The sequence below is a fragment of the Corythoichthys intestinalis genome, chromosome 5 (genome assembly GCF_030265065.1).
Source record: "Corythoichthys intestinalis isolate RoL2023-P3 chromosome 5, ASM3026506v1, whole genome shotgun sequence".
NCBI classification, from domain to species: Eukaryota; Metazoa; Chordata; class Actinopteri; order Syngnathiformes; family Syngnathidae; genus Corythoichthys; species Corythoichthys intestinalis.
In genome coordinates this window covers 36,719,206-36,733,396 of record NC_080399.1, presented here as the reverse complement: position 1 = coordinate 36,733,396, position 14,191 = coordinate 36,719,206, and the positions used below count along the sequence as shown (strand labels likewise).

The 14,191-nt window shown below is 39.3% G+C and overlaps 1 protein-coding gene across 2 annotated transcripts in view; it reads right to left on the bottom strand.

Moving 5' to 3' along the window:
- Positions 1-10,372: 10,372 nt before the first annotated feature.
- The window catches only part of LOC130915755 (cGMP-inhibited 3',5'-cyclic phosphodiesterase 3A-like), a 144,515-nt gene continuing 140,696 nt past the window's right edge, over positions 10,373-14,191 (bottom strand). For both annotated transcript variants that reach the window (XM_057835784.1, XM_057835783.1), the window contains exons 12-14: positions 13,928-14,089; positions 13,598-13,850; positions 10,373-13,137 (exon numbers count right to left, since the gene is read on the bottom strand). In XM_057835784.1, the coding sequence (XP_057691767.1) occupies positions 12,851-13,137; positions 13,598-13,850; positions 13,928-14,089 (702 nt within the window). In that variant the 3' untranslated portion in view covers positions 10,373-12,850. The remainder of the gene's footprint in view (positions 13,138-13,597; positions 13,851-13,927; positions 14,090-14,191) is intronic.

Genomic DNA, 14,191 nt, shown 5'->3' with positions numbered 1-14,191 from the left:
TTCATAAACGTCAGATATACAGTAATTGCTCTATTATATAAGTAGTTACTAAAAAAAACGATTTGCTTTACAAAAAATATATATATATAAATAAACCTCATGACAAACAATTCGGCTTTTTTTTCTTTTCAAATTTCTTTTTATTAGTTTTACTAAAAATACAGAATAACCAAAAAATACAGAACTCCCCTCCCAAACTAAAAAAAAAGCTTCACTCTAAGTTATCTAAGTCTGTCTAATCGTAAACGTCCAAAGAGCCATAGAAAATCCTTCACTGCCATCACTCCCAAAACATAATGATTACAAAATCAAAATAGAATACAATATAGTCAAATGTCGCACCAAATAGGAGCAGCATGGAAAGCGACCGTACCGTTGCCCATCCCCCATAGCTAAATTAATAATATAATAACAATTACAATATAACAGTGCATATGTCATTCCTGGACTTGTGTAGCGGTGCTGTCAAAGAATGAAAGAAAAGGTCCTCATGTGTTATTTCTTTTCAGAACCGCGAAGAATATATCTGATTTTCTCGAGCCTAAGGTTCATCAGCGCATCCCTTATCCAATGCGACGTTGTGGGTGGCATTGTGGATGGCATGGCTTTTGGCAGCCATATAAGAAATAGTTTGGCCCCGTAAATAGGCCTTGAGTGCCTCCAAAATTACTGAAAAAGAAACCTCTGGGGTGGTATTGATATCTAAAAACAACGTAATCTGATCAGAAAGAAAATTCACAAATGCCTCACCTGCTAGTAAAAGTGAGTTAAACCTCCAATTCCTGCTGGTAGCACCTGCTTTTGGTAAATTGAATTTTAGTACGAGAGGTGCATGGTCTGAAATAACTATAGTTTGGTATTCACACGAGCGAACATTGGATATTAGTCTATTATCTCAAAAAAAAAAAAAAAATCTATTCTACAATATGTATGATGTACATGCGCAAAAAAAAGAATATTCCCTATCTTTTGGATGTAAAAAACGCCATATATCAGAAACGCCAAGTTCTATAAAACAAGACTGAAGGTAAGAAGCTGATTTGGATGCAACACCGCCAAACAATTCGGCTTTTTTGGCGCATGTTTTACACACCAGTTTCATAAAATACAACAGCATAGAAAGGTAATTAACCTTAAACAAATAACCTTTGCCATTAGGGAGCAAGGCCGGCCCAGCCTATACGCAGACTATGCAGCTGCTTAGGGCCACCACTCGGGGGCCCCAATCTGTCAACCTCATTTTATACGTTGTTAATAGAGCATCGTGAATAATGTGGCGCGCATTGCCGTTTATCTATGCAAAAATCAATTTTCTTGTAATTACAATCTGGCAACCTGGGGAGTGACGTTGAACCTGCTTTGCCATGATTGGTGATCAAACTTGCTTGGAAAATAGACTCACGAAATATGTCGAAGAGAATTTATCTTTCTGGAGCAGAGAAACGAAAGAAGAAGAAAATCGGAGAAGAAAAGAAACAAGAGTATCAAGGTAATAGAGCATTTTGTTGTTGATGTTGTTGTTGTGCAAGACACTCAGACTTGAACGTTGTTGTCAGCTGAGTTAGTCAATATGTCGTACTGGTAATTGCCATTAGCCGCAGGACGAAGGCCCGGAGCTAATCAAGTAAAGCCGAGCAAGTTATCACCTGTTGACAACGGCAAATGCAGGGCTTCTGCTGATTGTAGTCAAACGAAATATTGGCATAATATGCATTTGGACTGGAGAGCTTAGATATAGGCTACGTCTACACTAGGACGGATAATGGCCTTAAACGTGTAATTACTTGGACTATACCACATGTCGGCTGCACTAGTATGGATTAGTTGTTATACGGTTAATGTAGGCGGGTAATGTAACCCGCCGCCTAGCGCCGCTTTATATGCTGTCACCGTACAACATTCGGATGCTGAGCAAGAGACGTCATACAGGTGTTCTGACAAATTTTGCAACCCATCAAAAATTGCTACCTTGCGGTTTTGCGCATGCGCGTAACGTTAAAAATGGCCGCGAATGCAGAGATTCCAAAGTAAACACTACAAACTTTCTTTAAAGAAAGGAATATTTACTTAAGTTTGGCCATGTAAAGACATGTACAAAAGTTCTCAGACACATCCTACCATGTTAGCTGCACACAGCAACTGCACCCCGCGCTCTCACTGTTAATGACGTCGCCGTGTCGTTAAGTATTAATTTACGCCATTTTCGTGTTGCACATGTATGTTTATGATGTATCTAGTTTAGTTAGCACCTTTGGATAACATTGAGAGTCCAACTGAATGTAAAGGAGGGCATTTTCAGCTCCACAAAAGCTTTGGGAGCAAAATTTTATAAGGGAGCAAATTTTGACAGAACACCGGTCGCTGTTTTTAGCGCGGCATGACAGCATTGTAAACAATGGAGGCGGACGATCACGACGTGGCATTCCTGCTCTTCTCTTTTCCACACATTTTTCTTAAACCTTCAAACTACGTCTCAATAATATGCTTCAATTCAGCCCCACTTGGGGTCCTCCCATCGCGGATGTGGTGGGGATAAGCGTTTTTTAGAGCTCGTCTCCAGAGTTGTCTCCGATCAGAGTAATGCTGCGGGGCTCCCCTCCCAACTCAATGCCGACCGAACATGAATACTGTTTATAAAATACGTAGAGAAAAAAATTAAACCCCGAAAAGTGACCTGCGTGGTACCCCCAGTCAAAGAGGCGCGCGATCAGTTTTTCCCCCAGATATTTTTGCCTGTCAAAACTGCTGCCACTTTCAGGATCGCCACTTTTATGCACATGCAGCCTGGTTGCGGCTTCCAGCCACCCAGCGCCACAACATATGCTCCCATTTGTTATTTTCCAAGTGGTAAGAGCGCAACTGAGCATCGATTGTAACATCCCAAGTAATGATGTCAGGCTTCCGTTGTTTTAGAAAGATTTATTTCAATCACAACACGGCGCCTGCACGTAAAAGCAGAGCGTGCTCTCCTTTCCACTCTCGCTCCTGTGTGATGCGTGTAATTGCGATCACGAAAAAAAACAGTGATCACAAAATAATGACAGTCTAGAAGGAGTAGTAATTTCGAAATTTTCCGTGGGCTAGGAATGAGTTTCCGTTTCAGAGATAAACCGTGCGGGCGATGACGTAACACACGAGGCTTCTCCTTTTTACGCATGCGTAGTTTGTGCATTGAGGGCCAGAACGCAGTTCCGGTATAAGATCAGGGCCGTAATGCTGTTCCGGTAGACGTTGCTTAGACTCCGAAAATATGACGGCAACTGTCAAAACACTGTGTCAAGAAAAAAAAAAAAAAAAAAAATGCTAAGCTGCCACACATGCATTTCATCTCCAAGAAGAAAACAATCTACCAGCATCAGCTACACATACACAAGCATTAACAACAAGCATTATAAAGTACTTGTGTAGCGTCCATTTCCATCAGTATGTATTATTTCTTTTATTCCAGGGACGGCAGGGAAGTTTCCCAGGCTGGTGCAGTTATCTGAGTCTGACAATGATGAGTCACGTCAATATGTGAATGCACGCAGCAAAGCAAAACGCCTGGACCCATTTATACGTTCAATTAGCTGACATGCTAACATGTGACCAGCAGAGATAGTTAGCTCTGATTGGTTTAAATGCGCATGTTTTGTGGAACAGCAAAGAAAAAAAAGGTTGTTTAATTGATGCAACAATAAAAGGGCAATGCAACATAAAATGGATCAAATCTTTAAGAGCAACGAAAGAGTTGAGGAGGCTTATTTATCATATTTAGTTTTACTTGCTCTGATGGGGAGGTTCAGAACATCTGAGCTGTCAATGTGCACTTTGGACTTATATTTGTTCATTTATGTTAGGCTACCTATTAATTTCCTTATGATTTAAAAAGGTCAATGTTTGCACGATCTACAAAATATATTCCATTTCACTCTGCATGATATAAGTCATTTGTACTTATTTTTCTGAATGTATGTACTTATGTCTTTATCATTAAAAAACAAAACAAAAAGTAAATGTTTACATTAACTTCAATTTAAATATATATCCTATGTTCTTAAGTAGTTAAATTTGAGATTTGGCATTTAGTATGTGAGGAAATGAGGGAAAATAAAAATTAGGAGATGGAGGTTGGGGTTATTGCTGTTTTTGTTAACTTTTATTTTGCAAATCATTGAAAAAATACAATTTTGAATGAAAATCAGTTTTTGTATGTGTTATAGAAATAACGGTGCTAAAACAGTTTTCTTTGCATTTCAGTAGTTTAAGAGGTTTGACCCCCCCCCCCCCCCCCAAAATAAATGAAAGAATAAATAAATAAATAAAATTTTTGGCTCCGTGGCGACCTTCACGTTGGGGAGTTCCGGCAAGAAATTGTAGCCACTTTCACCCCTGATTATCAAGTAGTATGTCATGTATCAGCCTATATAGGGAATCTACTTAAATAGTTGCGCACTCCCCACAGTACACGTTTTTGTTGACGAATATTTTCCTGGGCTAAATTTTGTTCCATGTAATCATATTTTGTACTTTGGATGATTCAAAGGCGCTATTGAGAAGTGTCTTGGAACTGGAGGTGGAATGCCGTCCTCTTCACAAAATGATGATTTCCCCAAATGTACAATTCAAGGTAATGCCGTGTACATAGTTATGAGATAAAGAATCAAGAAAGATACACATTAAGTTACAATTTTAATATATTTTTGCAAAAACATGGGCCCTTTGGCATTATTTTGCTTAGGGCCCCCAAATGGCCTGGGCCAGCCCTGTTAGGGAGACATTAAACTTTCATTTTCAACAACATACCTGCTGATCATACGACTAAGTTCAATCCTTGTCACAAGTTTTGTGGAGCAGTAATATCTTGCGTTTGCTGCTTTGCGGGTTTTTGGTCACTAATTGCAGCATGTATTGTGTTCAGATGCTTCATTAAATTTTGAGTTGATCATGGCAGATGTGGACAAATGCTTTCCCCCCCGGACACAATTGAACTTCGTATGTAAGTTCTTGCCCTCCCTCTCATTGATGGTGAAGTAGTGCTTATACTTCCAATTTGTAAAAGGCAACTTTCCCACTTGATCCTCTGTATTCACCATCTCTTCTTTCTGTCACTTTTTACTGGTCGTAATACTGTAAAATAAACTCTACAGGACTGTCTCAGATAATTAGAATATTGTGATAAAGTTCTTTACTTTCTGTAATGCAATTAAAAAAACAAAAATGTCATACATTCTGGATTCATTACACATCAACTGAACTATTTCAAGCCTTTTATTATTTTAATATTGCTGAATTTGGCTTACAGCTTTAGAAAACTCAAAAATCCTATCTCAAAATATTAGAATATCATGAAAAAGTATACAAGTAGGCTATTCAACTAATCACCTGAATCATCTAATTAACTCGAAACACCTGCGAGGGTTTCCTGAGCCTTAAAAACACTCAGCTTGGTTCAGTAAACTAAATCACAAGTATGGGGAAGACTGCTGATCTGACTGCTGTCCAGAGGACCATCATTGATACCCTCCATCAGGAGGGTAAGACACAAAAAGAAATTTCTCAAAGAGCAGGCTGTTCACAGAGTGCAGTTTCAAAGCATATCCACAAAAAGTCTGTTGGAAGGGAAAAATGTGGCCGGAAACGCTGCACAACCAAGAGAGATGACCGCAGCCTTAACAAAATTGTGAAGAAGAGCCGCTTCCAGAATTTGGGGGAGCTTCAAAGACAGTGGGCTGAAGCTGGAGTCCAGGTATCAAAAGCCACAGTTCACAGACGTGTCCGGGAAATGGGCTACAATAGCCGTATTCCCATGGTCAAGCCACTTCTGAACTCAAGACAACGGAAGAAGCGTCTGACTTGGGCTATGGAGAAGAAGCACTGGACAGTTGCAGAGTGGTCCAAAGTCCTCTTTTCAGACGAAAGCAAGTTTTGCATTTCATTTGGAAGTCAAGGCGCCAGAGTCTGGAGAAAGGCTGGAGAGGAGCAAAATCCAAGTTGCTTGAAATCCAGTGTGAAGTTCCCACAGTCAGCAATGGTTTGGGGAGCCATGTCAGCTGCTGGTGTTGGTCCACTGTGTTTCATCAAGTCCAGAGTAAATGCAACTGTGTACCAAGAGATTTTAGAGCACCACATGCTTCCATCTGCTGAAAAGCTCTATGGAGATGAGGATTTCATTTTCCAGCATGATCTGGCACCTGCCCACAGTGCCAAAACCACCAGTAACTGGTGCACTGACCATGGCATCACTGTCCTTGATTGGCCTGCTAATTCCCCTGACCTGAACCCCATCGAGAATTTGTGGGGTATAGTTAAGAAGAAGATGAAAGACACCAGACCTACAAATAAATGAGCTGAAGGCAGCTATCGAAGCATCCTGGGCATCAATAACACCTCAGCAATGCCACAGGCTGATTGCCTCCATGCCATGCCGGATTGATGCAGTAATCCGTGCAAAAGGATTCCCAACCAAGTACTGAGTGCATCAATGGACATTTTCAAATGTTTGATTTAGTTTTGCTGTTATAAAATTATTTTTTTACTTGGTCTGAGGAAGTATTCTAATTTTTTGATATAGGATTTTTGAGGTTTCTTAAGCTGTAAGCCAAAATCAGCAATATTCAAATAATAAAAGGCTTGAAATAGTTCAGTTGATGTGTAATGAATCCAGAATGTATGACATTTTTGTTTTTTTAATTGCATTACAGAGAGTAAAGAACTTTATCACAATATTCTAATTTCCTGAGACAGTCCTGTAATGTTTCTTCGGTGATGTCATGTGACATAACTCGCATCGACGAGTCCGTGTTACTTCCTTCAAAGAAAAAAAAAACCTCCCTTGTTGTATAGACAAGTTTCCGAGGTACTTCCGCATGTCTGCAAGCAACTTCCATTTTAGAATTTCTCCATCCAAAAAAACTGGGGAGCTGGAGTAACATTACTCATCAAAATCCCTTAAAAAAGACAATTTGGAAATACCGCATCCATTTGCCATCATCACGACAGGGGAGGACAACGTGTTCATGAAGGCAGATGTGGAACCAAGCTCGTCCCACCACAAAGACCGGGTGTTTTTGTAGCCATCTTGCTGCTGTCTTATGAAGGTATGTTCTTCCTATCCCTGCATTTTTACGTGTCCGGTGCTCAAAAAATTCTAACGTTAAAATCTTGCGCATGAAACGACTTGTTGATATTGTTACGATGATTATTGTAATTATGATGATCTTTAATATTATTTACTACAACTACTGTATCTGCTGCGAGCCGGTTGCTAATCAGTACATGTTGGATGGCACAATTACGTATGTCAACGCATAAATCCAAGTGTTAAAAGTTTTTTGTTGGTTTGTTTGAAGGTGGAAAACGCTGTTAGGCAAGGTAAGACAAGTTGATGTGCCTCACAAAAAACTTACTTTACGTTGATGGACATATATCAAGACGTGCGTTCTATCCGGGGGCAGCTGAGGGGCTGTAAATGGGAGACGGTGGCTCACCTCGTGGCAGACCGTCAGCTCGATCCCGAGATCCAACTACGAGCTTTTAAACTGGAGCAGCTTTAAGATACGCTATTGTAGCTGGAATTACTGAGGACAGCAGGAGGAAGCCCGTCTGGAGGCCGCTGAGGGTCTCCGTAATTTTGGGGGCAAGTTTGGCGAGGCTCCGGAGCTCTGTTGTCTGATAACACGTTAATATTTTTCTAATAATTTTATAAATTGTGATTTTTTGACCTGTTTTACACATGCGCCAATCGTTTTAAATAAAACAAGAAATGGAATCATGTTGTCCAAATGTTTTATTGCGATTATTATCTGCAATCAAAAAGAATGACATACTATTTTTGTTTATATGTACATACCTTGTAGCATTTTTCTTGAAACAACAAAATCCGTGTCAGCCCTTCTGCATTCGGCAAATGTAATATTATTTTTAATTTCACCTCATTTTGGTCACTCAAGTGGCTGGCGTATCGATTTCGGATATCGGATCTGGTTTCGATTTAAGGCGTATGGCGAGTAGAGCCACACTGTCCCATCTACGTCATGCTAAATCCATTTTTGGAGATTCCGTGGGTTCCTCCGGTTTGATTTTGCAGTTTTACCTTGTTCAACACACTGATTACTTCAACCGCAATTTATGTTGTTCTTTCTAAATCGGACGGAATTTCAGAGCAGAAATTTTCCAAGATGGCGCCGCCCTTATTTCGCTCAGGAAACTTGTCTATAGACCCTACTCACCTACGTCACAAAATGACGTGTCGCTGTATCCGGCCGCCATATTGTCCGTATTTTTTAGACTTATTCTCATTGTTTTCAATTAGTCGTGCAAGTTATAGAGCAATTCATGGATGCCCCGGTGCTTTCAGACGCTGTAAACTCATTGGATGCGTTGCATAAAAGGCGTTATGTGGAAAAGCTTCAGTTTATCCATTCGCCAGATCCATATTTGATGCCTAAATCGATGGTTTTCGACCCGCTGTCTTCGCCGTCTTTGCCTGACACCCCTGATATTTACAACTATCTTGTCCACACAAAATCAGCCTATTCTCACGAAAGTTTGAAAAACTTTAAGAGCTTGGAGGCTTATAAATACTTTGTTGCTGGTTGGGTGAAACAGGTCCTCGTCCACGAAAATTCGGCAGGAATCTATCTTGTGCTCGGAAAGGTGAGTTACGAAATTTTCAATTCAAAATCTTTTGTTCTTGCTAACATCCACTGTCAAGTCTAATGTATTTCATGTCATTTGTCAATGGAGCTAGGGCTTTTAATGTTTATATGGTTTAGCGATAGCACTCTCACTACATACATATATAATATGTAATAAATATGAAGTGCGATAGCACTACTCCAGATTGTCCCGAGTTGAATTTATTTTTTGGCTTTTGACCTCAATAGTGAAATTGTAAATTAATTGTATGACAACTGTCTTGTTATCCCCTTATAATTATATATTTTCAGGTAGTTCATTCACTACGTATGAGTGTATGTTGTCGGCGATTAGCCTAGCAATGATCTTAATTGTGGTTGTCAGCCCAAAACCCTCTAAATTTATATTAAATGCATCTTGCCAGATATAAAATGACTACTGCATAATCTGTGGTAGTCGTTTGGAGCCCAGTTTTCTTGTTGAATTGCAGCAGTCAATCTCGCTCTCCTCTCCGGGTCTCTCGGAATACGGTAAAACTTCAAGTCTCTCCGTCTATCTTCTGTTTTTGCAACCGACCGCCACACACGACTTCACCATTTTGATTATTAATGTTAACGAGCAGAAAAACACGTCATAATAGGAGGAATTTACGAAGCGCTAATGCATTAACATGACGAGTATACGGACAACATGGCGCGGGGGCGTGGCTGTGACGTCACGTGAGTAGGGTCTATAATGACAAATGAAGTTTATTCTATTCGATTCAGATGAGCGCTGTAAAGGATACGCTGAAAGGGTGTTTTACAGCGCTCGTTTCATATTTCATAGCGGCAATCCTTGGTATCTATCGGAAACCTGACTCAAGTAATTGCAGCACAAGTCGTGGTAATGGTTGTGGCGTTGTAACGATGGAAATAACATTTAGTTAGATTACTCATTACTCAGGAAATAAACGCAGTTATTGAGTGCAATGTATTAAAACGCCAAGATTATCAACAGTGAAATGACTATTTTTTTTCAGCATCTAGCCTGAATCATAGCCACGTTAATACGTCTTATCACAAAAAATTTTAAAATTCGTGCCGAGTAAGTGGAGGAAATCACTCACCTAAGTGAGTGATTCCAGAGCCTAACAGAGAAGTCCACTGCTTGAAAATGGCTGCCGGTTAGGAACGCGGCCTTTTTGCATCTAGCTATCTATAAAAGTGATATCTAAGATCGCAGTGGCCAAATCGCTCACAGCTGACGTCAGGACTTTTGTTTGTCGACGGTTAGATTCATTGGCGTTTAAGAGAGGTATGGGGTCAGATTAGTCTCATGAGACTAATCTGACCCCATAGTTCTGGCCATTTGAAACCTACCGCAGTTTTAGACAGCCTCACTATGAGGTCAGATTAGTCTCATAAGTACACACACTCATTTAAAAACTATTTGTGCAATATCCAACATAATTGGTTTATGATGAGGGTAAACATCTTTAGCTACATCGAATACATTTTACATATGCAATATGTGTCAAATTTACTATCAAATCAAATCTGATCCAAGAACAAGTCAGTCAAATGTGTTCATGACCCCCCCCCCCCCAATAAATTTCCTCGCTTCAGCTATTTTAATTATTTCATACATGCATCAGCATTTGCATCTGCTTGTTTGCATTGTTAACAGGGCAGTATACATTACTTTCAGTATATTACATCATGTAATCAATTCATCAACATGTTTTCTACAATAGTAAAGACAAACACAGGGATACCACAGAAATTCTGTCTTATAATTGAATGTATTCACATTACAATATCAACTTAGATCAATGTGTGACAATTTCTAATGATCTTCAAATATATCCATATATGATACATACCAAGAGGCACTTCCAGTATGTCTGGCAATATTGAAGCCACAGTATAGTGTCTAAATTACAAAATGGTAAAAATAAATAATGCTTCTCTAAAAATGTTTTTGTCATTTTAAATTGTCTTTACTGTACAGTGTATATTCATGTTGTACAAAATGGAGCATCACCCTGTAAGGAAAAACTGTATTTGGACAAAATATTCTTAGTACACATGGTAAGTGCAATATACTGGTGAGAGCAAACAAACCTACTGTATCATGATGTTGATGCAATACAAAAATATTGAACAATTTTACATATGGGATTATGAAGCTGGTTTAACTCACAATTATCCTACAAGTGTTTGACGATTAAATAAAAGGAATGAAGACAAACAATGTAACATGCTAACCTAAATCATGTTATATTCTTAGCCCCCAAAGCAATTTAATAGTTTTTGTGGTGACGTGACAATTGTGCGATGAATGTTTAAAAAAGTCAATTGTTGCAATTGAAGATATATACAAATCAACTGTTAGGTCAGAGTGGAAGCACAAGAGAAAATACTGTATGAACACAGGATCTTTGGAGAGCAACTATTTCATCTGAGCACCTCAGAGGAACTGAATGCATTACCTTACCGATATTTACTAAGTGTACTTGCTGCCGTACAGCCACATCAGAAAAAGGACAGCATTGGATATATATACACATTTGCAATTAGACAGTAGATACTAAATGAATAATTTCGTGGAATATACATTCACTAAGCAGTTGAATCAATCCTCGTGGAAGCACCCGCTGTGGCATACATTGAAATGTAAATAAGGCAGCAATAAGCCTGCCAATATGAGTCTAAAAGGAACAATCTAATATGAAATCACCAGATTAATGTCTACCAAACTACACACAGTGACACATTCTTCATTTGGGGCATTTTTGCTTTAAATAAATCTGCATTTTAGTTTGTGATGAATAGTATTATTTTCCACAGAAATTATTTGTTTTGTTCTTAAAATGTCATTGTATGAGAGAAATGTCATATGTCTATGTTCACAACTTTAAAAATGAATCATTATTTTTCAGATTCACTTGACACCTGTTTTGGTGCAAATCACTCAAATGTGAGGAAAGCTCTACACTACAGTATCACTATTGATTTGACAAAAATTTCTGAATGCTCATCTCCTGAAGTGTCAACTTACAGTACTTGATTTGATTTTTCAGTCTGGACTCATCCAGGTGACATTTATTGTTGTTTTTAAATTTGCTCCCTGATTCATATATCCTGTGCTATGTGAGTTAAGGACATCATTTAAAGTAGCTTGCAACAATATCCCAGCATGCTGTTGCTGTTTGCGCAGGTCCTAGAAGAGCTTTAGCATTGAATCTCAACAGTGGAAAGTTTCCTGAGGGTTAAAGGTTCACATATGGAGGAATTTGGTGCACACAGAGAATACAAAATTCAAAGCCTTGAATAAAAAGAGAAATAACAAAACAGTATTGCATTAGTCGCCTGGTCTCTGATGGCCCTCCGAGTCAAAATCGCTGTCAATTGCAGACAATAAATTAATATAATATTCCCTTTAGTCTTCTTTTCTCCTCTCAGGAACATGTGACTGTCTATTCTTTCTTGAAATATGCCAACATGGTATTTAGCTTATTTGTGATTATTCCCGTTTTCGTGGAGCTATGACACAATGGCAAATCTTATTCTTATATTACATGAATATAACACTGGGAGTATGATGAGAATGAAGCATCTGGATTTAAACTATACAGTACATAAAAAATGTAAAGTATAACATTTACAAATGCTTTATTGTGAGATTGATTCATGTTGGTTGAGTGTAATGAAGTGACAGTTACACCAATGCTCATCATTGGATTTACTAATATAATATGCCATAAACATTTTATGGACCGTTTTTGACCCACGCTCAAAAATTCCTGCTGAAACTGAAGCACAAGTACAAGTAACTGGGGTGTCCATGTACAGGTATAATTGCATTCAGAAAATAATTATGTACTGTATAAATTGGCAGCTAATTTTAGCAGTCCTGTGTTACCACGTTGTGGTTGAGGTCTGTGCAGCCAGTTTGCCTCTTCTCGTGACGGTAAGAAAAGAGTCTGTGTTTCAAAGTACATGCATAATCTCGTATTGCAAGACCGAAAGCTCCTTTATTTAAATGTTTGGTGAAATCAAATATTTAGACAAAATGTGTAAAGCACGAAATGTCCCACCCTGTTTTTTTTTTTTTTTTTTAATTCTTTGTAGGCACACATTTCCCAATCTACAGTGTTGTGTCTAAAGTGATGTGCTGGCAAAAACAGGATTCAGTAAATTAGTGTTAGAAAGCAAAAAAATACTTGTCCAAATCCTGAACGTTTCTTTCACTGCAGTTCCTCCTCCACGTCTTGCGTAGATGCAGGCCACTCAGGTTCCTCCACTCCTTCTTCGGGATCCTCACCTTCAACTGGCTCCTCTCTGCTGCCTGGCTCCTCTTCTTCCTCATGAGTAGCTAAACTGAGCTCCGCTACACTGTTCGCGTGGATAGACTCGGCTCCTTGGCCCTGCTTCTGTGCCTCCTCCCCGATTACTTTCTTCCACATCTCGTGGTTTTCCATCAGGTGATGAGTGATCTGACAGAACACTTTCCTCCTCTTCTTGGCTGCTTTCTCTGAGATAAAAGAATAGACATGAAGTGATGAAATATATGATTGACCACAATGTATAACAGCCAGGATCGTCTCGAAATGTAAACATTCTGCTTAAATTTACAGTCTTCAATTAATCTGCAGGATTCTAGTAAATGCATTTTACAGACAACACCTACACACTTACTCATTACTATTTAATCATTCTCTGCTAAATATGTGTTTCCAGTTTTCACATCTTTCAGTTTTCACAGGAAGTGGTGTAGGAATTTCTAAGGCTGTTGTACTTTGAATCCCAAATTTGTCGACAAGGTATACTAATTCGCTACCATTGACAGTGATAGACGTCCAATCCATGTGAACTGAACGAGCTGGCAGCCAATGATCACCCCCCAGTTGAAACGGTTTTGACGTCTATTACCGTCAATGGCACTGAAACATGATCATTCACTGTCATTCGAATTAAGTGCAATGGCACTTTACGTGATGATTCCGAGCTGGTGGATGCATCTTCCTCTGCTGTATCTTCCTCCTCCTCATTCTCTGTGCCCTCAGGTTCCTCCGCATTCATCCTGGGTTCCACCCAACGTCCGGGCATGAGGCATGCCGAATCATAAGAATTGCACAAGGGTCCCACAATGTGCGTGATGAAGGACTCCTGGAGTTTGGCCAACTGAGGTGCGGCTCGGTCCATGAAAGGGCTGATGGGGAGACCAAGACTGGCCTCTTCATCACCCTGCATGCAGCATGACCCTCATTAGCACAAGGTTGTAAACCGAAACATGTGGTATTGATCAAGCAGTGTTCTCTCACCTGTTCATAGAACTCATTGACAATGCCTTCTGTCCACTGGAGATGCAGGTCCTTACACTTTAGCGGTCCATTGATGTCAGCCAACTTTATGCACATTTGGCAGACCAGCAATCTGTCATTCTCATTCGACCAATCAATCCCTGAAGAAGGATCATCTCCCACCTAGGGAATCAACAGAAAAACGTTACTTTTGATGTAAGTATCATTTTTAAATCTGTTTAATCTATAAACTGATAAAGTAGAACTTTTGCATTTTTATTGGTA